Source organism: Chiloscyllium plagiosum, unplaced genomic scaffold (genome assembly GCF_037043375.1).
Source record: "Chiloscyllium plagiosum isolate Xiang-an unplaced genomic scaffold, Cpla_swu_hap1 HiC_scaffold_37, whole genome shotgun sequence".
Classification (NCBI taxonomy): domain Eukaryota; kingdom Metazoa; phylum Chordata; class Chondrichthyes; order Orectolobiformes; family Hemiscylliidae; genus Chiloscyllium; species Chiloscyllium plagiosum.
Genome location: NW_028270175.1, coordinates 38,413,035 through 38,438,943, shown reverse-complemented (window position 1 = coordinate 38,438,943; position 25,909 = coordinate 38,413,035). Strand labels below are relative to the sequence as shown.

Sequence of the window (25,909 nt, the reverse complement as noted above, 5' to 3'; positions counted from 1 at the left end):
CATCCTGCCTTGGAAGGTTTTCAGTCCTCCTTCACTGTTGTTGAGTCAGAACTTGGAATTCCCTCCTTAAAGCATGTGTGTACCTCTACACCTAAGAATGCAGCAGCTTCAACAAAGCAGCTCATCATCATCTTCTCCAGGACAATTAGTCACAGATTCTGGTCTAGCCAACAAGACCCACATCTCATGAACACAATATAATTATATTTAAATTAAGAGATACCAATGAAGCAACTAGTTCAGCCAGGGAGAGAACAGAACCAGAAAATGTAGCGCATTTTGGCAGTTAGGGTTTTCAACTTATTGGAGTCCAAGTCGGGCTGAGAAGAGTCATATAATAGACTTACCAAAATATGGAGTGTGGATGCCACAATTGCTGAAGTGATGGAAAGCAAAGTATAGTGATGAACAGTTGTTTATTACATCAAATTAAACTACACAATTTTAAAAGGCACGCAGGAACCGAGATTTGGATGTATATTTACACAAATCATGAGAAGTGGCAGAATGAATTAAGGAATCTTTAAATAAAACATCACATTCTTAACTTTGTTAGAGTCATATAGCAGGAAAACAGATACTTCGGTCCAACTAGTCCACACTGTTCATGTTCCCAAACCAAGCTGGTCCTATCGGCCTGTGCTTGGCCCTTACCTCTCCAAACACTGCTGATTCATTAACGTATCCAAATTTTAAAAAAAATATTGTAACTTGTACCCGGCACCTCATTCTCTGGTAGTTCATTTCACACACAAACTACTGTGTAAATAAAGTTGCCCCTCACGTCCTTTTTAAAATTTTCTCTTCTCACCTTAAAAATATGACCCTTAATTGACATGTTCAGCCTAAATTCCATGTGATCTAACTACTAATTAGTCTACCGTGCTGAACTTTGTCAAAGGCTTTACTAAATTCCAAGCAAACAATTTCTATTATTCTGCGCTCATCAATTTTTGGTTACTTTATTAAAAAAAAATCAACCACGTTTGTCAGACACTATTTTCTTTGCACAAAACCATGCCAACTATCCCTAATCAATCTTTGCCTCTCTAACTGGATGTAAATTCTATCTTTCAGAATCACCTTAAACTTACCCATTACCAATGTCAGACTCATGGGTTTCAGTTTCCTTACAAGCTTTCCTAACAATGCACAACATTAGGCACCTTCCAGTCGTTCAGCATTTCACCCGTGTTTATATAGATGACATAAATATTTCTGCTAGAGGCCCTGCAATTTCCTCTCTAACTTCCCACAACATCCTGGGATATACCTAATCATGTCCTAGAGATTTACCTACCTTTGTGTTTTCTAAGACCTCCAGCACTTCCTCCTCTGTAATGTTTTCAAAACATCAATATTTATTTCCCCGAGTTCTCTAGCCTCTATTTCTATCTCAAGAGTAAAAATTAACATAAAATATTCATTTAGTATCTCTCTCATCTCCTGAGGTTCAACACAAAGCCAACCTCGTTGATCTTTTAGTGGTCCTACTCTCTCGAAATGCTCTTTTGCTCTTAATGTATTTGTAGAATCTTTCTAGATTACCTTTAACCTTATCTGCCAAGGGTCTCATATCCTATCATTGCTTTCCTCATTTGCATCTTAAGAATACCCATACACACTTTATACTCTTCGAGAGACCAGTCGTTCCAAGTTGGCCAGATCGGATTTCTTTTTATTCTTGACGAGAACTTCACTATCTATATTCATCCATTGTTCCCTAACCTTACCAGCGATGCCTTTCACTCTAAGAGGAATATAATGCCTCTGAACTCTCATCATCACACTTTCGAAGGCCTCCTACGTAATAGAAGCAAAAGGAAAGAAAAGAATACGTTTTATTAAATTTTGGGCACCGGCTGGTGTGTGTTCAATTCTAGACATTGAACCTTAGGAATAATGCTCTTAAAGCATGCAGAAAAGATTTGTTTGCCAAGTGCAGGGAGTTAGGAGAGCAAGAAGGGGCCATGAAATGACCTTGGCAAATAGAGTTAAAGAGAATCCCAAGGTATTCTGTACATACATTAAAAGCAAGAGGCTAACTACTGAGAAAGTAAGACCACTCTAGGATAGGATGAGGACAAGATCTGAAAGAAGTACTTTGCACTGGTATTCACCCAGGAGAAGGACATGGAGGAGAGTGAGGTTAGTATTGAGCAAGCTAAAATGCAGGAGCATTTTGAGATCAAGAAAGAAGTGGTGTTGGGTCTCTTGAAAGCATTAATGTGGATAGATCCTGAAGGCCTGATGGGATCTACCCCAGGTTACTGAGAAAGACAAGAGAGGAGGTTGCTGGGGCCTTGACATCCTCGCTAGCCACTGGAGAGATCCCAGAGAACTGGCAAGTGTTAACACTGTTTCTCTGTTTAAGAAGGGAAATAGACATAATCCAGGAAACTTTAGACCATTGGTAGATGAGAAGCTATTGGAGAGAATTCTTATGGATAGGATTGATGCGCATTTGGAAAAGCATGGTCTAATTAGGGACAGTCAGCATTGCTATGTGTAGAGCAGGTCATGTCTTACTAACTTGATTGAATTTTGAGGCAGTGTCGAAGGTGATCCATGAAGGTGGAGCATTGGATATTATTTACATGGATTTTAATAAGGCTTTTGACAAGGTCCGGCACGGTCGGCTTGGATTCAGAATTGGTTTGCCCATAAAAGGCACAGTGCAGTGGTGGAAAGATATTTTTCTGACTGGAGGTCCATGACTAGTGGTATTCTTCAGGTAGCCGCACTGGGACCTCTGCTGTTTGTGGATCGTGTAGAAGGTTGTCAAAGGATACAGTCAGATATAGATCAGTTGCAGATATAGGTGGAGAAATGGCAGATGGAGTTCAACTTGGATAAGTGTGAGATGCTGCACAAGTAGATAGGGTGGTAAAGAAGGCATATGGCATGCTTGCCTTTATTGGTGGGGCACTGAGTACAAACGTCAGGATATCGTGTTGCAGCTTTATCAGACTTTGGTTAGGTCACACTTTGGATATTGCATTTAGTTCTGGTTCCCACATTATAGGAAGGATATGGAGGCTTCAGAGAAGGTACAGAAGAGATTTACCAGGATGCTGTCTGGATTAGAGGTTTTAAGCTATAAAGGAGAGGCTAGAAAAACTCAGGTTGTTCTCTCTGGAGCAGTGGAAGCTAATGGAAAAAATGATAGAAGTCTATAAAATTATGAGATGCACTGATAGTGTTGATGGTCAGAATCGTTTTCCCAGACCTGAAATGTCTAATACGACAGGGCATTCATTTAAAGTAAGAGGGGGAAAGTTCAAAGGAGATGTGAGGGGTAAGTTATTTTTTAAACCACAGAGTGTGGTAGCAATCTGAAACATGCTACCAGAGGTGATGACACAGACAGATACGATAGAGGCGTTTAAGGGTCTTTGCACAAATATGCAAAGAATGGTGGGATATAGACCAAGGCAGGCATAAGGGATTTGTTTAATTTGGCGTCATGTTCAGTACGACGTCATGGGTCAAAGGACCCATTCCTGTGCTGTACTGTTCAATGTTCTTAGTGTCTTGAAGGAGGAATGAGCCAGATGTAAGATATTCCAGAGCCTTTGGATCTGGATACCCAAAGGCACAGCCACTTGCAGTGGAACAATTAGAACTGGAGAGGCACAGGACTGCAGAATTTGAAGAGAACAAGTATCATGGGTGGTTGTGGGGTTTTCAGAGAATATACAAATAGAAAGTTTAAGGCTAGGAAAGGACTGATAATAATGAGAATTTAGAAACAATATTCACTTGAAGGGTATCCAATGCAAATCAATTAGCATAGGGTTGATAAAGGTCTGGAACTTGCTGCAAATTAAGATGTGCACAACTACATTTTGGACGATTTCATGTTTACAGAATGTGGGAGGCCAGTTAGGAATACACTGGAATATCATTCCTGAAGAAGGGCTTATGCCCGAAACCTTGATTCTCCTGTTCCCTGGATGCTGCCTGACCTGCTGCGTTTTTCCAGCAACACATTTTCAGCAATACACTGGAATAGTAAACTCTGAAGGAATGAGTGATGGTTTCAGCAGCAGGTGAGCTTAGAGAGGGGCTGTAAACAGTAATGATACAAAGATGGTAATAGATGGTCTTAGTTGTATGAGCATTAAGTGTAAACTCCAAGAATTCTCACAGCAGCAGATAATAGGTTAACAAAATTATGAGCTACTAGGATAACCAATCCTACAGCAAACGATCCTGCCAACTTATCTGGCTTTTACAATGAGTCTTTTATAACAGTTTGACATACCCATAATATTTCATTGGCAATGACGCACTTACATTATGGTCTTTTGAGAAATGATGCAATAAGGAATCATTTGACATGTTAATATTATACATCTTTAATATTGCAAAGGTAAATAAATACATAACATAGATACTCATATCACACCGGATTCTCTTAGGCAATAATATTCTGCTTATTCTACAAAAAAGAATGACCTTTGAATGCTACTTTTGTAATACCACGCCTAGAGAGAAATCTATTACAAATCAGGCCACTGCCAAGCAAAATTTTAAGCAGTTATTTGCTTGCTGCAGTACAGGTGCTTATTAACTTGCCAGAATTGGAATCTTAAAAATTCCTACTATGTGAGATTGTAAGTATGCAACAGGTATTGAACAGAGATTACCAAACTTCACGACACCATTACAGTGTGAGGAATTTCACTAAGATTCAACATCACAGTTTACAGTAGTTTATTCCAGTGAAAAAAAGAAATTTACTTGGCTACAATCCTTCCAGGCCTACACTGCATGTTATGCAAGCTGAGTGACTCAGGGACAACTAAATTGTGAAAATGAACCTTGAGTCATTTATGAGTGTCACTGAGACCCTTTAATTAGGATTATAATTTTAAAATTGTTGCCTAATTTGTAATATGGAACAGTTAAGCAAAGCTGAATTTTAGGGAGGTTCTTAAGTGGAAAACATTGAAATTTCAGTGAAAGAAACCTTGGTTGTGTAGGCAAGGCCATCATAGGTAGATCAAAGGGAGAGGCAAATTAATTTTGGGGTGGAGACTGAGTAAAGAGAATTCAGTGATGGGATGCAGGGTTGTTGGAGACTACAAATACAAAATGGTGAGGCGACTTGAAAGGATTGAAATCCATATAAGGATGGGATTTGGAGACTTAAGGACCGACTTGAAGGATGAATTATACTTGATGCAGAGTAGAATCAGATCAACAGGAGTTTGAATAAGTTGAAGAAATCGAGGTAATTTGACATAGGCAGTCTTTCTGATGGTCCACATCGCTCTCACTGTGGCAAAAGTTCAAGGTGGTGCAGGGATACAAGCAAGCGGCCTGCTTTGAACTGAATAATGTTAAACTTCTTGAGTATTGTTGGTGATGCATCTATCCCGCCAAATGGAGAGTGTTATAATCATACTCCTGACATGTGCCTTGTACATGGATAGGTAATGGGGAAGCAGGAAGAGTTATCACAAATTTCCTAGCCTCTGATTGCTCTTGCACCTGCATATTTATATGACTATTTCAGTTAAGTTTCTGGTCAAAGGTAACCCCAAGATGTTGCCAATGGAGTATCCAGCAATGGTAATGCCAATGAACAGCAGGGGCAATGCTTAGATTTTCTCTTGTTGAAGATGGCCACTTCCTGGCTTTTTTGCGGCACTAATATTACTTGCCACTTTTCAGCCCAACCCTCTATATCATCTTGCATTTGAACACAGACTGCTTCAGTATCTGAGGTGTCATGAATGGTGCTGAACATTGCACAGTCAATGAATATCCAGACTTTTGACATTATGATGGAGGAAAGGTCATTGATAAAGCAGCCAAAGATAGTTGATCCTAGGATAATACCTAGAGGAACTCCTGCAAAGTTGTCCTTGAGCTGTGATGATTGACCTCTGACAGGCATAGCCAGCTTCCTTTCTATTAGATTTGGCTTTAACTAGCAAGAGGTTTCCCCCCAATTCTTAATGTAATAACTTAATTTAGCTTGGGCTTCTTGATCCAAATGTCATGTTGACGTCACCCCCACCTTTGTATTGAAACTTTTGTTCACGTTTGGAGCAAGGCTGCAATAAGGTCTGAAGCCAAGTGGGCTTATCAAATTACAACCTGAGCACTAGTAAGTGGGTTATTCCTGAGTTACTGTTGCTTAATAGCACTGCCAATAATCTCTTCCATCACTTTACTGATGATTGAGATTAGACTGACAGAGCAACGACTGTCAGAGTTAGATTTATCCTGCTTCTTGGGCACAGGATACATTTTGGCAATTTTCCACACCAGTGTTGTAGCTGTATTGGAACAAGCTTCACTTGAGGCACAGTTAGCCCTGAAACATAAATGTTCAGTACTAGCGCTGGAATATTGTCCGGGACCATAGCCTTACCTATACTCGGTGCCTTCAACATTTTAATGGTATCATTTGAGTGAATCGAATTGCTGAAAAACTGGTATTTGTGATTTTTAAGCAGTTGAAATGATCATCCACTCAGTACTTCTGGCTCAATATGAATGTAAACTCTGCAACTTTGACATTAGCAATGAAGTGCTGGGCTCCCCATCATTGAACAAGTGTTCAATTCTGAGCAGCATGGATTCATCAGCTGAAGGGAAGTAAGATGTGGTAATTAGCAGTGATTTCCTTGCTCATGTTTAACCAGATGCCATGAGATTTTGGGAATCCACAATATTGAGAACTCCTAGAGCAACTCCTTCAAGATTGTACATCAATACGCTGTCACCTCTGGTGCTTCTGGCCAGCCAGTGGGACAAGAGATAACCAGGGATTGTGATGCCTGTGCCTGAAACATTTTTAAACACGAACAGGATTATGTCAGGTTGTTGCTCAAGTAGTCTGCGACACAGCTCTCCCAATTTTGATAAAATACCTAGATGTTGACAAGGAGGAATTTGCAGAGTCAATATGGCTTGTTGCAATTTACTTTTCAGTTCTTAGATCAATGAGAGGTGGTCAAGCCAGTTTCAGTCTTTTCTTTAGACTTTGTAGCCGTTTGGTAAAACAAAGTGGCTCATCAGGCCAGTTAAAAGTTAACCACAATGCCGTGCATGTGGAATAACGTGGAGGCCAGGCCAGGTAAGAATGGCAGATTTCCTTTCCTAATGAACATTAACTAACCAATGCGTTTACAGCAATTGGCAGTAATTACTGCCAACTTTTCAATTGAGATTTTGATTGAATTCAAATTTCATCACTGGACATGGCAGGATCCAATTTCATGGCCCCAAAACGTTAATAATTCTAGATTATATGTTTAGTGGCATTACCTTCCCTGGTTCATCAACTGCCATGACTCCCCTTTGTTCTGAGAACAAGTTGTACAAAATTAATTGGCGTGACTGACTTTAACCTTGGTAATTTTTCCTTCCTTGGTACTGTTCAAACAACTCAGTAACCAAGGGGCCCCTATAAGGCATGCAAATCACTTTCACAAGTACTGAGCCTTAGAACGCTCAAATACCATCAATTATTCAACCATTTCCTTTTCAGAAATATTTTAACTGGTACAACCAAGAGGAGGTCAACAAATTAATTCTTTAGAGCAACTAAATTATTCTTGAGTCAAAATTTTCATGTATCCAGTTACTTGCTAACTGTTGCAAACCAAATTAAAATGTTCATAATTTTCCAGTTGAATAAACGTAAAAAGCTTGTTAATTGAGCCAAAGAGATTTTGAAAAGAATTTTTGGATTCACTGCCTGGACAATATTCTAGTGGAATAGATCAATCCTGTAGATCTCCTCTATTCTTATGTCATAAATCACTGTACAATAATACAATAGACCAGATCACTCATCAAGTTTTCATACCACTAAAAACAAAATTAATAACCATCAGGGAGGTTTTATGTAAGCCAAGTGATTGATTCCACCAGGTTGTATCTGGGCAGCATAAATTAAAGTATACTCATTTCCTAAATGAAATCCCTAATCCATGCTGAATCAATTTATTCAGTTGTAATTACACAAGAAGAACTCCAAGTAGCTTACTATCGTCAAGCCAAGCCTGATCATCCTCACCAGTCAGGGGTCACTGCTGGAAATGGACATAGGCTACACAATATTGGATCAGCTGTAATGTACTCAAAGTCGATGAGCTGCCCACAACTGTCTGTAGAGCTAATTTTACGATAACAGCATATAGCAAGAAAATACAGAGAATATTGGAACAGATTTACAAAAAAAGGGGGATTACAAAGCATTTTCTCTTCTAATATATAAATTGGAAACCTTTGCACTTGAATGCTGAACAAGTGCTATGGCCTGACTGCATTTTCAAGTTCTTACCTCCTCCCCTGGCTGGAAGTTCTCATGGCACAGTGGACAGTGGTTAGCAACTTTCTCAGGCTTGGCAGCTGCAAAGAGAGTTACAGGAAAACATTAAACATTACATATCAACAATTTGAATTTTTAAAAATATTTTCTTTCAACTTTCAATATGAACGTATCCACCATACATTTATAATATACACGATGCCCATAGGTCTGTGCACTATATATCAAAATAATGTCATCTGTGGCCCTGACTTGATTAATCACACTGCTGATTAAAGCACTTATGGCCAATTTCCAAGTCGGATATCATTTGATATTGAAGAACCCAAATACTGAAATAGATTGCATGAGTTTTACTTATAAGAAAAATCTATGTTTCAAAAAAAAAGGTGCCCTTACCAACATCTCTTATTCACTATTCTTTGTGTATTGCTAAATTAACAGGGTATATCCAAGAATTGGATTTTGGGGTTTCATATTGGATTCTGTAGTCAATTAGTTAAACTGCCATTTTCATTATTTAAAATGACATTATTACTAATAAAGAGAACAATGCTTTAAATTGCTTCAGAAAATTGCTTGTATCATTTACTGGCAGTAGCTATTCTTGTACAAATTTGCCTCATTTGGTAAGACTGGTCATAGGAAAAGACACATTTTTACTTAGCAAATTTAGGATCTGCCACTGGCTTATAGCGAGGAGTGGTAAGATGACCCGCATATTATAGAAGCTGAAACTTTATTGCTGGAACAGCACAGCAGGTCAGACAGCATCTAGGGAAAAGGAGATTCGACGTTTCGGGCACATGCCCTTCCTCAGGAATTCCTGAGGAAGGGCATGTGCCCGAAACGTCGAATCTCCTTTTCCCTAGATGCTGTCTGACCTGCTGTGCTGTTCCAGCAATAAAGTTTCAGCTTTGATCTCCAGCGTCTGCAGACCTCACTTTCTCCTCGCATATTATAGAATCCCTACAGTATGGAAACAGGCCTTTCCGCCCAAGTTCACACCAACTCTCCGACGAGCATCCCACCTAGACCCACTCCCTACCCTATCCCTGCAACCCTACATTTTCCATGGCTAATCCATTTAACTTACACATTCCTGAACAATGTGGACAATTTAGTATGTTCAATCACCTCACCTGCAGATCTTTGGACTATGGGAGAAAACTGGTGCAACTGGAGGAATCCCAAGCAGACAAGGCGAGAATGTGCAAACTCCACTGAAACAGTTGCCCGAGACTGGAATTGAATCCAGGTCCCTGGCACTGTGAAGCAGCAGTGCTAATCACTGAGCCACCATGCCACCCTTTTTTGATGATACAATGATATCTCATAACTGTATCTGGTATATTGAACAAAGATAACACAACTAATTATAACTCCAGGAAATGTTAAGAGGGAGACAATAATTTCTTTTTTGAAAATGCATCTACCTAATGCACTACATTGCTACGTATTCTCATTTCTCGAAACTCATCGTGTGTGTAATGATGAATAAAGTTCGGGAACAGGAGGGCCTTACAGACAACTTTCTCAGTACACTATGGCTCTACATTCTAATGCTGCACTGGAAGGCTGCAGCTGAGAATTGGATATTGGCTTGTCTTAGGAAAGTGTGAATTTCTCCCCTTTGGCTGACAGGATAGAAAAGCACCATATTAGTTAAATGGAGAGACAATGGGGAACTCGGAAATTGGGTGTACTGGCACAAGTCACAAATGGTAGTATACAGGTACAGCAAATAATTAGGAAGACAAATGAAATATCATTGTTTATTGCAAAGGGAAGTGAAATATTAAAATAGTGGAGTTTTGTTACAGTTGCACACAGCAGGTGATCCTTCATCTCGAATACTATGTATAACTCTGGTCTCTTTGCTTAAAAAAAGTAAAGGCAGAGATAGTTCAGAGAATGTTAAAAATCACATGACACCAGGTTATAGCAAGTTTGTTTGGAAGTACAAATTTTCAGAGCGTTGCTCCTTCATCAGGTAGCTAGTCAAGTAGGATCATAGGACACAGAATTTATAGCAAAAGATCATAGTGTCATATATTAATGCAATATATTACACAAATCTAGACTGATGTTAAATCTGTCATCTTTTAGAATGGGCTGCATTAATATGTAATGCTTCTGTCAAATCACATTCCCGAGATAACTTAAGGTTCTTTTTAAAAAAGTGACATCTCAGTAAAAAAAATGCATTAATGGTGTGAGGTTAGGATCTGTATGTATTCTAATCTTTGGTTCTATTTCCAAAGTAAGAATTTATAACATGTCACATGGATTATAACAAATATTGATTGCTTACAGATTGTATGCTTTTTGAACAAAATAGATTGTATCTGCAAATACAAATTCACCCCACAGACTTATATGCATATGTGCATGCATGTAAGGTACGGAGAGAGTGGGAGTATGAGAGAGAGAGTGTGATGGAGTATATGCCTAAAAGAGTGTGTGCATTGGTGTGAGTGTTTGTGTGTGCGCGCGTACGCCTGAGAGAGTGCGTGTGTATGAGAGACGGACTGTGTGACTGCATGAGTATGTATGTGAGTGTATGTGTGAGAGTGTATAGAGTAGTGGGGTCACCTGTAATGTGACATGAACCCAAGGTCCCAGCTGAGGCCATCCTCATTGGTACCAAACTTGGCTTTCAGCCTCTGCTCGGTCACTCTGCATCGTTGCATATCCAGAAGTCCACCTTGGAGGTCAGTCACCCGAAGATTTGAGGCTGAATGTCCCTGACTGTTGAAGTGGTCCCCGACTGGGAGGGAACATTCCGGTCTGGCACAGCAATTTATAAATTCCTATTTTGGAAATAGAACCAGTCTGACTCAAGACAGGAATACATACAGACTCTAACCTCACACCTTTAATGCATTGTCTGAGCTGAGATGTGATATCACTTTTTAAAAATAAAACCTTAAGTTATCTTGGGAATGTGACTTGAAAGTAGTTCTGGAATTTACATATTAATGAATCAAAACCTGCAGCCCATTCTAAAAGATGAAAGACTTAACACAGGTTTGTTTAATATATTGCATCAGTGTATGACACTATGACCTTTTGCTATAAATTCTGTCCAACTGTGCTAGATACTTGACAAAGGAGCAGCGCTGCGAAATCTTGTACTTCCAAATAAACCTGTTGAACTATAACCTGATGTCATGTGATTTTCAACTTGTCCACCCCCATCTAACACTGGTACCGCCACATCAAGTTCAGAAAATGTTCACTTGGCTGATACCTGGGATGGTTATTTTACGAGGGACGACTAGACAGGATGGGCCTCTTCTCATTTGAGTTTAGAAGGTGACTTTAATTGAGACATACAAGATTCTGAGGGATGGTTCGTTTGTTGGAGAGACAACAACAATGGAGCACAGCTTAAAAAAAATCAAGGATTTCTTATTTAACAGTGTAATAAGGAGGAATCTTTTCTCAGAGAATTGAGAGCCTTCTTTAGAGAATGGCAGAGAGAGTAATTGACTATTTCAAGGCATAAGTGGTTAGATTCTCGACTAACAATGGTATCAGGGCACACAGGAACATGGAGTTGAAGCCATGCAAGAAAAAGTAGGAAATTATGAGTATGTGCCTGACAAGAGCAGGATTGAATAGAGTTTACGTGCTCTTGCTAGATGGCTAAACCAATTGGCCATCATTTCCACTCAGGTTTTCAACCCTTGGAATTAAGGGAAGTAGAATGGAGGGCAGTATGGGATCAACCTAAATCAGCATGCATAATGACAGAAATGCCTTGGTGAATAGAGGACCAAAGAACAGCGAGTTTGTACTTTGAAAATGCACAGAGTCAGATAGTCATATACTTGCAAGTGAATTGGAAGGCAGTGAAAGTTAATGAGGCCACTTCTAGAATACTATGTACAATTTTGAGCGCCCTTCTATAGAAAGGATGATGTTAAACCTGAGAGGGTACAGAAAGGATTTACAAGAATGTTGCTGGGACTGGAAGGTTTGAGTTATAGGAAGAGGGTGCACAGGCTGAGGCTTTTTTTCCAAGGAGAGTCAGAGACTGAGTGGTTAGAGGCTTATAAAATTATGAGAGGCATGGATCAGGTGAACAGCCAAGGTCTTTTCCCCAGGTTGGGACAGTCCAAAAAAAACAGAGAGCATAGGTTTAGGGTGAGAGGGGAAAGATTTAAAAAGGTCCCGAGGGGTAACGTTTTCATGGTACGTTTATGGAATGAGCTGCTAGGGAAAATGGTGGAGGTGGGTACAAATCCAACATTTAAAAGGCATCTGGATGGGTATATGAATAGGTAAGGTTAAGAACGATAAGGGCCAAATGCTGGCAAATGGGACTACGTCAGATTGCGACGTCTGGTCAGCACAGATGAGGTGGACCAAAGAATCTATTTTTCTGTTCCATACCTCTGGAATCCAGATGCACAGACTAAAGCTTTGGTGACACCAACTATGTGAGGGTCAGTTTAGGTAAACTGGAGCTATATTGGTTCAGAAGAATGAGATGATGTAATTAAAACCACTAAAATGTTGTGGTAAAAGAAATAAGGGCAGGACTTATACAATTCAAAGTAGGGCCTTGGGTAGTATTGTAGAACAGAGAGACCTAGGGGTTCAGATAGCTAATTCTTTGAAGGTTGCTTCAGATGTAGACAGGGTGGTTAAGAAGGCATTTCGCACATGTGCCTTTATTGCTCAAAGCATTGAATATAGGATTTGGGTCATTATGTTGAGGTGGTACAGCATGTTAGTGAGGCCTCTTCTGGAGTATTGTGTTCAGTTCTGGTTGCTCTGTTATTGGAAGGATATCATTAAACTGGAGAGGATTCAGAAAAGATTTATCAGGATGTTGCTGGGAATGGAGAGTTTGAGTTATAAGGTGAGGCTGGACAGGATGGGACTTTTGTCACTGGAGTGTAGGAGGTTGAAGGGTAACCTTATCGAGGTTTATAAAATCATGAGGGAAATTACTAGGGTGAATGGCAGGTTCTTTCCCCTAGAGTGGGGGATTTCAAGTCTTGGGATATATTTTTAAGGTTAAAGGAGAAAGAATATAAAAAGACATGAGGGGTAACTTTTTTGTTAAGCACAGCATGGTTTGTGTGTGGAATGAACTTCCAGAGGAAGTGCTGGATGCAGGTAAACTTGGAACATTTAAAAGCATTTAGAGAAGTACATGAATAAGAAATATTTGGAGGGATATGGCCAAGCCCAGGCAGGTGGGATTAGTTTAATTTGGGATTATGGTTAGCAAGGATTAGCTGCACAGAGGGATCTGTTTATGTGCTATATGACTCGTAAAATTCAAGCTGTGATGAGATGGATGCTGAATAAGTGATTCTGCAGGCCCATAACATAGAACAGCCATTCTCAGTAGGCCCTGGCACATTTGAAGTGGGGCCACAGACTGAAAACTGCGAGAAGGGAGCCACAAGGGTTCATGGAGGCCCTGGTAACCAAACTGATGAAATACCCAAGCAACAAGCTTCATTGGAGTCAGTAGTCCTATTTATAATATCTTTCCAACACACTGTTTGAATTTGGCGGACCTGGGAAATGGATTGCTTAAGCTCCTCCCATACAGCCTCACTTCAGAGTCAGTCGCGAATCAGACTGCACCAGGTCAACGTATTCAGACAAAGTTCTCACCATACCTCATTATCCGAAGATCAGCGTGTTTTGCTAGCCATTTTTTTCCTAGTTCGTTTGTTCATTATTTTCCTTGTAAGAAGTGCTTTACGATTATTTTTATTATTTTCAGAAATAATTCTATCCATGATTTGCTTGGTGAAAAAATATTATCAGTGGAATACTTATCGTATGGGTTTCATCGCATTCTGCAAAACTCATCTTTGCCCATGTGTTTGAACTGCATGATTACATTGTCAAATGAAAGCATGAGGCCAAGCAAATTGAAAAAAAAATTTGAATACCTCGCATCCGGATAAGAAAGATAAACCCTTAGATTTCTTCAAAAACTTTCCAGATCATTTTGAGAGAAAGCCAATGCTGAAACAAATGCTTACTCAAACATCACAGAAAGAGTCTTACTGCATCATACAAAATTAGTAAACTGATTGCTAAAACTGGAAATGCTCACAACATTAGTAAGTGATTTATTCTGACTTCAGTGTCCATAATAATATCTGATGTTATGAATTTGAGTGCCAAAGAAGCAATTCAGGCAATTATTTTAAGTAATACTACTGTTGCCAGAAGAATCGATGAGAGGGCACAGAACATTGAAGAGCGATTGGTCAGTTCATTACAATCCAAGATATTCACTTGACAATTAGACAAAACTACTTTACAAAATAAAGATGCTCTTCACATGGCTTATGAGAGATTCTGGAATAAAAACCAACTAATGGAAGAGATGTTGTTTGCCAGGAGGATTAAAACGAATATAAGGGGACTGTCTATCTGTCTATTTTTGAAGAAGTCACAAGTTACTTAAGTGAGAACAGTATTCCAATGGAGAATATGATTGCTTGTGCAACTGATGTTGCTGCTTCTATGGTTGGTCGATACAGAGGATTCATTGCCCACCTAAAAAGAGTTATACCTTCTGTCTTTACTATTCATTGTGTCATTCACAGGGAGCACTTAGCAGCTAAACATTTAGGAGGACATTTCAATCTTTCACTTTCAGTTGTCATAAAGGTTGTAAACGTCATCAAATCCCATGCCCATTTGAGGCAGAATTCAAGAGAGGTTGATGGATCTTCAGAGTGATATAACTGCACGTCGTCAGTTCAGTCAGTTACAAAATGATTTTTGGATCAAGAGTGATCTGCCGAATAAATTTACAACACATTGAAAAAGCCCAAATATTTTTTAATTGCCTTTCCCTCAACATATTTGGTTGAGAGCGGATTCTGCAAGGTAGTTTCTTTGTCAAAATCCAGGAACAGAATTGATATTGCAACCACCAAGAGGTGATCTCCGATTGTCATTGTCTAATTTGGAGCCCAATATCATGCAACTTGCAGAAAAGTATCAAGCTCAAGGATCGCATTAGGCTGACAGATGTTTAATTTCATACAGACTTTCTAAAAAATTTTGTCCAGTACGTCATAACGTTCAAGTTTTCTTGGTGTTCAATATTAAATGATTTTCTGTCCACCTGTTTGTGTTGTATCCCTGCTTGAAAGGGGCTCCCTGGAATCTGAGAAGAGCTCATGGGGGGGCCGTGACCAAAGAACGGTTGAGAATCTCTGATCTAAAACATGGGGTCACAACCTTCGTATTAGTACACAAAGGTTTGTAACATTAGACATACATGCAAATACCCTATTTAATATTATATAACACATAGACTCAGAGTGCAGAAAAGGCCATTCAGCCCATCAAGTCTGCTCAAACAATTACTACTAAAGGTGTGCAAATCCCAATTTCCTGTATTCGTCCCGTATCCTTGAACGTTATGATATTTCAAGTGCTCATCCAAATATTTTTTAAAAGGTTGTAAGGTTTCTATTCCAGATTCTCACCACCCATCTGAGTGAAAAAGTTTTTTTTCTCAAAGACCCTCTGAATCTCCTATCCCTTATCCTAAAACTATGCCCCCTTGTGACTGACCCCTCAACCAAGGGAAACAGCTGCTCCCAATCCTCCTGTCTATAACCTCTCAATCTTATACACCTCAATTATGTCCTCCATCAGCTTTCTCTGCTCTAAAGAAAACAATCCAAGCCTATCGAGTCTCTCCTTACAACTCAATTGCTCCATCCCAGGCAACATCCCGGTGAATCTCCTCTGTACCCTTTCGAACGCTATCACACCCTTCCTGTAGTAAGGTGACATGACCTGCACACTGTACTCCAGCTGTGACCTAACCAAAACTCTATCCAACTCCATCATTACCTCCTTATTCTTCACTCTACACCACAGCTATTGAAATCAATTGTCCCATATGATTTTTTGACAATCCTATTCACGTGCTTTGCTGACTTTAGGGATCTATGGATAATTACCCCAAGATCCCTCTATTCCTCTGAGCTACCCAGTGTCCTGACATTCAAAAAGTACTCCCACATCTCATTTCTTCTTCAAAAGCTCATCACCTTGTACTTATCAGACTTAAATAGCATCTGCCACTGCTCTGCTCATCTAACAAACCCATCTACATTTTCCTAAAACCTACTAAAGCTGTCACAGTGAACATAACAAAAAGATTAAAACTTGTGCTACTCCAATCTTTACAGGTCACTGAAACTTCAATGAGGAAATTTTGTTTGTTTTCACATACCTAATAGATCTGATTACAAGTCATCCTGCTGTAACGCGCATTTCATTAATGCAAATTCACTATAACATGATTGACGAACCGGGGACACTGTTTCTAAAGTGCGAACTTTTAAAGCATGTAATGGTTATAACACAATTCCAGCCTCATTACATTGTGCTGCAATTACGTGATTTGCTTATATCATGGGATTGCATGAGAACGGAACTACCGCGTTATAGCAGAACCGACTGTATTTATATTGTATGTTTTAGTCAATGGTGTCAGAGACTGATACTACCATTCAGTCTGTCCTGAAAGACTGATGGCCCTGTTATCTCCAGTATTCCTCTAGCACATTATCACATCAAACACCAAATGGGCACAGGTGTCTGAATTTTCCCAAATGATAATCATGCATTATATTTATTTGTCTACATCAATATACAGTGCATACAGAATTCTATCCTTTAACTGGGCTACAAGGTATTGAGGAAAGATAAATGCAAGGTGCTGCACTTTGGGAAAGCAAATCTTCGCAGGACTTGTACACTTAATGGTAAGGTCCTAGAGAGTGTTGCTGAACAAAGAGACCTTGCAGTGCAGGTTCATAGCTTCTTGAAAGTGGAGTCGCAGGTAGATAGGATAGTGAAGAAGGCATTTGGTATGCTTTCCTTTATTGGTCAGAGTACTGAGTACAGGAGTTGGGAGGTCATGTTGCGGCTGTACAAGACATTTGTTAGGCCACTGTTAGAATATTGCGTGCAATTCTGGGGTCTCCTTCCTATCGGAAAGATGGTGTGAAACTTGAAAGGGTTCAGAAAAGATTTACAAGAATGTTGCCAGGGTTGGAGGATCTGAGCTATAGGGAGAGGCTGAACAGGCTGGGGCTGTTTTCCCTGGAGCGTCGGAGGCTGAGGGGTGACCTTATAGAGGTTTACAAAATTATGAGGGGCATGGATAGAATAAATAGACAAAGTCTTTTTCCTGGGGTCAGGGAGTCCAGAACTAGAGGGCATAGGTTTAAGGTGAGAGGGGAAAGATACAAAAGGGGCAATCTTTTCATGCAGGGGGTGGTACGTGTATGCAATGAGCTGCCAGAGGATGTGGTGGAGGCTGGTACAATTGCAACATTCAAGAGGCATTTGGATGGGTATATGAATAGGAAGGGTTTGGAGGGATATGGACCGGGTGCTAGCAGGTGGGATTAGATTGGGTTGGGATATCAGGTCAGTATGGATGGGTTGGACTGAAGGGTCAGTTTCCATGCTGTACATCTCTCTGACTCTAAAAAGGAAAAAACAATGAGCAGGGTAACAAGACTGATCAAAGATAAGGATTGTGACAGCTCTGGAAAGGAATTACTTTCTTGATGGTTCAAACAAAATTGATTTGACGAGCAGTAAGAGATACAATTGAAGAGCTAATGTTGTTGGGTATATACTACAGACTTCCAAGTCATGGGAAGAAGATTTGAGAAGCAAATTTCAGAAAGATACAAGAACTAGTCATTATTGCAGAACCTGAACATTTCTGGTAAAAAAAAGATATTTTGTTGAAGATTTCCATCTTGCACTCATCATGACGACTTGCAAAAATGACCAAAGTACAGGGTGACCAACATTTATATTGTGTGAGGACAGCTGATTGATTGGCAAGTGAAGTGTAATTGGTAGGGTTACTGCCATGTGGCGTAATTCAGTTAAGAAGACTGACAGTTAAATGCCAAGCATTTTCAAGTTTGAAATTATTCAGATTTGCCTTGATTGTTAACAGCACTGCCCTGAAAATGAACCAGAGAATGACAATCATCTCTTTTGAGGAATGGAGACAGATGCACATTCTGTCTATCTGCAAAGAGGACCCTCTGTATTAATGTATGTTCCTTCCAGCACTGGAAGAATGCCACACACTGAACCTGACTGACAATGCTAAATTGGTCATTAGCATAATTCTTCACATATTTGGGATTATGTGGCAGAAATTGCCCAACTGCAGAAGGTATCTCAAGTTGGACACTGTATTGTGAACTTTGCAAAGTCTGATGCATCATATCAAACAGCATATCACTTTGGCTGTTCACAGTAGGCAAGATGATGACGATACTCAGTCAGCCTGTGCTTGCAAAACCTACAACCGTCCTGAGTGAGCAAAAAGATTTTCTTGCAAATTGTCCTGATGAGTGAGAGATAATTTTTTTTAACGAAACATCTCCTTTAGCAATATTCAAAATACAAAAACTGCAGAGCAATGATTAGATGGGATTCAATTAACCGAATACACTGTAGGGACATAATTTTAAGGATAAAGATAGGTAGAAAATGGAGAAATATCTAAACAAAAAAGTAATGGCAGAATGTTACAATGTATTTGCAGTATCTGATTATGGGGAATGAAGTGGGGGAACTGAAATACATTTGAACATATGAAAGGATGTACACATAAAAACAGAGCTGAGTCTCCTCTATTTTAATGATAATGATTAAAATTAAAAAGAAAAAGGATGCTCAAAAAGACATTAGAGAACCAAATTAAATATGGGGAGAAGAAAAAAAAAACTGCAAGAGACACTGTTTAAAATAAAAATGGAGAAGGTATTTACAGAGGAACCTCGATTATCCGAACGAGATGGGCAGGCACTACTTCATTTGGATAACTGATTATTCAGTTATTTGATTAAATGCCATTCATATGGGGCTCAGAGTTTTCTGTTAAGTCTGCTCCCCGTTCAGGAGACGAGGCAGCAGCACACCACGCGCAAGCCCCGGTCCCTAACCCCATCCAACCCCGTCCTCCAACCCCATCCAACCTTGTGCCCCCTTAACCCCGTCCAACACCGCCTCCCTTCATCTCCCACACTCCCCGCCCTCCAACACAACCTGCCGCCTACTTCCACTCCTGCCCCCTCCCATCCCCACAACCCTGCCCAACACCATACCCCCTACCCCAACCCCATCCCTGCAAAATACCACTGCCTCACCCCACCCTACCCCCACACCCGTCCAATACCGCGCCCCCGCCCCCTCCCAAGGCCGCCAGAATGGACACCAACAACAAAACTGCGGCTGCTGCCGCCTTTTGCGAGGAGAGTCTCCAAATAGCACACACACCCACGGCCACACACACAACTTTTTGACAGGTTCCACCTTTGCCCTGTACAGGACAATGTCGAACAGATTATCTGGGGGAAGGGGGTTATAGGGTACATGCCAGTGTAGAACTCCAAGGCAAGTGTGGGGGGAAAAGAGGGAGGGTGGGAGATCAGTCATTTGGAGATGGTGCCTGGGCTCCCATTAGTCCAGGACTGTTCTCAACAGCATTTCAGTAAAGTGAGTTCACTTTTAATCACTGGAAACAAAAAACGTGATCAGTGTTGGGAACACTTCTTTAATGTAATGTTTCTATCGGGACCTCGAGATCTCCTTCGGATAATCCAATATTTCGATAATTGATAGTCGGATAATTGAGATTCCTCTGTAATAGGCTGGTAGTTCTCAAAAGTACACAAAGTTACCCAGCCTACGCAGGATGCCTACTCAATTGATGATGTAATTAAGGGTATAAATAGCAGTGAGTCTGGCCACAATCTACTAACCCTGGAGGTGGTGCCAAAGGACTTAAAGTCTGCAAAATCAAGAAAAACAATAAACTGAGCAAATACATCTAGTGAGCTTATCAATTTGTGTTTTGGATCATTATCTCCAAATGATATCCAACCAGCTCACTAGATATATTTGCTGCATTTGTCACTTGGAAAAACATCGGTTTATAAATTACTGCTGGACACGTTGCAGTTGATTAACTGGACTAAATTTGTTCATGAAGCAACAGAGAAGATGAACATCGATCTAACGAAGGAGCAGCGCTCCAAAAGTTTGTACTTCTCAATAAATCTGTTGGACAATAACCTGGAGATGAAGGCATACTGTTCGTCAGGATGCGTTTGACAAAGCAGTCACTTCCCTCGACGCCAACGGTCTTCTCATAGCAGAGAGCGGCGCGAGCTAGGCGGAAGTGAGGTTGGAGCGCAGAGCTGGTCGGGAAGGTAAGTGACTGATATTGGGTGTGTTCTAGACCACAGGCCCTACATAGTAGGGCCTCCCTCCCATCCTCCTCCTCTAACCTAATTTTAAAGTCCACAGGTAAGCTACTCAGTGTTCTTGTTTTCGGAGAAGAGGTGTAGAGTAATGGCAGCGCAGGCAGTGGAATGTTCCTCCTGCAGGATGTTCGAGGTAGGGGTGACCACCGATACTCCTGCCGACTTCATCTGCAGGAAATGCAGTCAGATCCTGCTCCTCACAGAACGAGTTAGGGAACTGGAACTGGAGTTGAATGAACTGAGGATTATTCGAGAGGCTGAGAGGGTGATAGATAGAAGCTACTGGGACATAGCTACGCCAGAGAACAGAGGTAGCTGGGTAACAGTTAGAGGTGGGAAGGGGTGGAAGCAGGCAGTGCATGGATCCCCTGTGGTCGTTCCCCTCAACAATAAGTATACCGCTTTGGATACTGTTGGGGTAGCAGGGATAAGCTGCAGTGACTGGGTCTGTGGCGCGAGGTCTGGCTCTGAGACTCAGAAGGGAAAGGGGGAGAGGAGGAGAGCGCTAGTTATAGGAGTCTCTCTGGTTAGAGGGACGGACAGGCGGTTCTGTGGACATGGGTGAGACTCTCGGATGGTTTGTTGCCTCCCGGGTGCCAGGGTCCGAGACGTCTCGGACCGTGTCTTCAGAATCCTTAAGGGGGAGGGTGTGCAGCCAGAAGTCGTGGTGCACGTTGGCACCAACGACATAGGTAGGAAGAGGGGTGGGGAGGTCATTCAAGAGCTCAGGGAGTTAGACTGGAAGCTAAAAGCGAGGACAGACAGAGTCGTCACCTCTGGGTTGTTGCCGGTGCCACGTGACAGTGAGGCAAGGAATAGGGAGAGAGTGCAGTTGAACATGTGGCTGCAAGGATGGTGTAGGAGGAAGGGCTTCAGGTATTTGGACAATTGGACTGCATTCTGGGGAAGGTGGGATCTGTACAAGCAGGACGGGTTGCACCTGAACCAGAAGGGCACCAATATCATGGGAGTAAGGTTTGCTAGCATTCTTCGGGGGGGTTTAAATTAATTTGGCAGGGGGATGGGATCCAGACTTGTAGTCCAGCAAGTAAGCTAGCTGTTTGTCAGGATGTCCAAGAATGTAGGGAGGCTGTGAAGAAGGTAGCACAGACAGGGAATACTTGCAGACACAGAGATGGGTTCAAGTGCGTATACTTCAACGCAAGGAGTATCAGAAATAAGGTGGGTAAACTTAAGGCGTGGATCGGTACCTGGGACTACGATGTTGTGGCCATCACGGAAACGTGGATAGAAGAGGGACAGGAATGGTTGTTGGAGGTTCCTGGTTACAGATGTTTCAGTAAGATTAGGGAGGGTGGTAAAAAAGGAGGGGGGGGTGGCGTTGCTAATTAGAAATGGTATAACGGCTGCAGAAAGGCAGTTCTAGGGGGATCTGCCTTTGGAGGTAGTATGGGCTGAAGTCAGAAATAGGAAAGGTGCAGTCACCTTGTTGGGTGTTTACTATAGGCCCCCCAATAGCAGCAGAGATGTGGAGAAACAGATTGGGAAACAGATTTTGGAAAGGTGCAGAAGCCACAGAGTAATAGTCATGGGCAATTTCAACTTCCCAAATATCGATTGGAAGCTCTTTAGATCAAGTAGATTGGATGGGGCAGTGTTTGCGCAGTGTGTCCAGGAAGCTTTTCTAACTCAGTATGTAGATTGTCCGACCAGAGGGGAGGCCATATTGGATTTGGTACTCGGTAATGAACCGGGACAAGTGATGGGCTTGTTAGTGGGTGAACTTTTTGGTGATGGTGACCACAATTCTGTGACTTTCGCCTTGGTTATGGAGAGAGATAAGTGCGTGCAACAGGGTAGGTTTTACAATTGGGGAAAGGGTAATTACGATGCTGTAAGACAGGATCTGAGGAGCATAAGTTGGGAGCATAGGCTGTCAGGGAAGGATGTCATGGAAATGTGGAACTTTTTCAAGGAACAGATACGACGTGTCCTTGATATGTCTGTACCTGTCATGCAGGAAAGAAATGGTCGTGTGAGGGAACCTTGGTTGACGAGGGAGGTTGAATGTCTTGTAAAGAGGAAGAAGGAGGCTTACATCAGGTTGAGGAAACAGGGTTCAGACAGAGCAGTGGAGGGATACAGGATAGCCAGAAGGGACCTGAAGAAAGGGATTAGAAGAGCTAAGAGACGGCATGAAAATCTTTGGCGGATAGGATCAAGGATAACCCAAAGGCATTTTATGCGTATGTGAGAAACATGAGAATGACGAGAACGAGGGTAGGTCCGATCAAGGACAGTAGTGGGAGACTGTGTATTGAGTCGGAAGAGATAGGAGAGGTCTTGAATGAGTACTTTTCTTCAGTATTTACAAACGAAAGGGACCGTATTGTTGAAGAGGAGAGTGTGAAACGGACTGGTAAGCTAGAGGAGATACTTGTTAGGAAGGAAGATGTGTTGGACATTTTGAACAACTTGAGGATAGACAAGTCCCCCGGGCCTGACGGGATATATCCTAGGATTATGTGGGAAGCAAGAGAGGAAATTGTAGAGCCGTTGGCAATGATCTTTTCGTCTTCACTGTCAATGGGGGTGGTACCAGGGGACTGGAGAGTGGCGAATGTTGTGCCCCTGTTCAAAAAAGGGAATAGGGATAACCCCGGGAATTACAGGCCAGTTAGTCTTACTTCGGTGGTAGGCAAAGTAATGGAAAGGGTACTGAGGGATAGGATTTATGAGTATCTGGAAAGACACTGCTTGATTAGGGACAGCCAGCACGGATTTGTGAAGGGTAGGTCTTGCCTTACAAGTCTTATTGAATTCTTTGAGGAGGTGACCAAGCATGTGGATGAGGGTAGAGCAGTGGATGTAGTATACATGGATTTTAGTAAGGCATTTGATAAGGTTCCCCATGGTAGGCTTATGCGGAAAGTTAGGAGGCATGGGATAGAGGGAAATTTGGCCAATTGGATAGAAAACTGGCTAACCGGTCGAAGTCAGAGAGTGGTGGTAGATGGCAAATATTCAGCCTGGAGCCCAGTTACAAGTGGAGTTCCACAGGGATCAGTTCTGGGTCCTCTACTGTTTGTAATTTTTATTAATGACTTGGAAGAGGGAGTCGAAGGGTGGGTCAGTAAATTTGCAGATGATACAAAGATTGGTGGAGTTGTGGATAGTGAGGAGGGCTGTTGTCGGGTGCAAAGAGACTTAGATATGATGCAGAGCTGGGCTGAGGAGTGACAGATGGAGTTCAACCCTGCCAAGTGTGAGGTTGTCCATTTTGGAAAGACAAATAAGAATGCGGAATACAGGGTTAACGGTAGGGTTCTTAGTGAGGTGGAGGAACAGAGGGATCTTGGGGTCTATGTTCATAGATCTTTGAAAGTTGCCACTCAGGTCGATAGAGCTTGTAAGAAGGCCTATGGTGTATTAGCGTTCATTAGCAGAGGGATTGAATTCAAGAGTCGTGAAGTGATGTTGCAACTGTACAGGACTTTGGTTAGGCCACATTTGGAGTACTGTGTGCAGTTCTGGTCGCCTCACTTTAGGAAAGATGTGGAAGCTTTGGAGAGGGTGCAGAGAAGATTTACCAAGATGTTGCCTGGAATGAGAATAGGTCGTACGAGGATAGGTTGAGAGTGCTAGGCCTTTTCTCATTGGAACGGCGAAGGATGAGGGGTGACTTGATAGAGGTTTATAAGATGATCAGAGGAATAGATAGAGTAGACAGTCAGAAACTTTTCCCCCGGGTGCAACAGAGTGTTACAAGGGGACATAAATTTAAGGTGAAGGGTGGAAGGTATAGGGGAGATGTCAGGGGTGGGTTCTTTACCCAGAGAGTGGTGGGGGCATGGAATGCGCTGCCTGTGGGAGTGGTAGAGTCAGAATCTTTGGTGACCTTTAAGCGGCAATTGGATAGGTACATGGATGGGTGCTTAAACTAGGACATATGTTCGGCACAACATCGTGGGCCTGTTCTGTGCTGTATTGTTCTATGTTCTATCTATGTTCTAAAGCGCTACATCGTGGATTTTTGTTCTTGAAATTGAAATTCCTGGAAGTGAGGATGAAGTGGCAGAATGGCTATGAAGTTTACCAAGACACGGGAAACAGAGTGTACTGGTAAAGGTTGGTTTTCTGACTGTATTATATGTAAAGTGGTGCACCGGCCTCAAAATCAGTTTTATGACTACTGCATGTTTTCTATGCACCAGCACAGATCACTTGGATTCACTGATTTGTGCCTATCATGTTCTCGATTTCATTTGCCAGCTGGTTAAATCTGAATGCAGTGTCGATCTCAATAGTACAAACATGCTGAACCATCTAATTTTGTGTCCTCATGGAAATTTAATTTAAAAATTAAGGTTTCAAAGTAAGTTTATGATCTCCCCTGACATTTCAGTGGTTGCACACACTGGATTTTTAATTTGTTTTTCTTTCAGTAGATGTGGGTGCTTCTGGCAAGGCCAGCATGTGTGCCCGTCTTATGCATCCACAGGAGTCATACCAGATATGGACACTTCAGGCACAAAAAGAAAAAAGTTAAAAATGGCCCAGTGTCCAACTGTGATCGCAAAATACGGACCACTGAACACAATGAGTTAATACTCGGTTCACAGCTAAGGAGGCGGCACCATGGCCATACATCTTCCTTGTCCTGATTCAATTCCAGCTCAACTGGAACATAAAATCATACTTGTGTCTCTACATCAATATTAGCTATAACAAAGACATGTTGACAGAGCACCTCACGATTATCTATGCTATTGAGCAAGGTTGATGTGGAAATAAAATGTAGCTTTTCTTAAGTAAAAGTACACAAATGCAGCATTGATTTCTGCACTGTCCAATTCTGACTGAAAAAAGTATGAATTTTAAAAACTCAATGAAAAACTCTCAAATCCTCAGAAAATCAAACAATATTTAAGCCAGCTGGAATGATTTTTCAGTAACAAATAGATTTCAAGATGAAATCAGGTCAACTTCAAACGCTACAATAGGGATGAAACTGAAAAGACTTGAAAAGAGCCTTTGCACAATATGTTGATTGTCTATCTGAAGCTTTTTTTTCCCATCCCAATAGGCTATGGTTTTTACAGCAATAATTCTGTCCATGGTTTCTATGGCAATAACAAATCAAAGCATGGCTGTTGGTTGCTGTCCAGAAACCGAATCACCAAGTTAACAAACTATTCAAATGTAAAATGATTCTATATCCTAACAGTCCTTCAAAAAAAATTCTCAAATTGCTTAAGTGTGTACTAGTTTAGAAGCAAAGCAGAAAAGACAAATAATTTTAAGACTGATCAAATAAATGTCAAAAGCCTGT

At 41.3% G+C, this 25,909-nt stretch overlaps 1 protein-coding gene and 1 non-coding gene across 10 annotated transcripts in view; both read right to left on the bottom strand.

Moving 5' to 3' along the window:
• cep104 (centrosomal protein 104) overlaps positions 1-25,909 on the bottom strand; it is a 229,230-nt gene that overhangs the window by 25,208 nt on the left and 178,113 nt on the right. For 8 of the 9 annotated variants that reach the window (XM_087980590.1, XM_087980588.1, XM_087980592.1 and 5 more), the window contains one exon: positions 8,309-8,376. In XM_087980590.1, coding sequence (XP_087836716.1) covers positions 8,309-8,376 — 68 coding nt within the window. Of the gene's footprint in view, positions 1-4,357; positions 6,891-8,308; positions 8,377-25,909 lie in introns of those variants that run through there. The other variant, XM_087980594.1, reaches the window with a different exon arrangement.
• LOC122540497 (small nucleolar RNA U109) lies at positions 16,797-16,929 on the bottom strand. The gene has a single exon (XR_006309327.1). It is a non-coding gene; the product is annotated as a small nucleolar RNA U109 (small nucleolar RNA).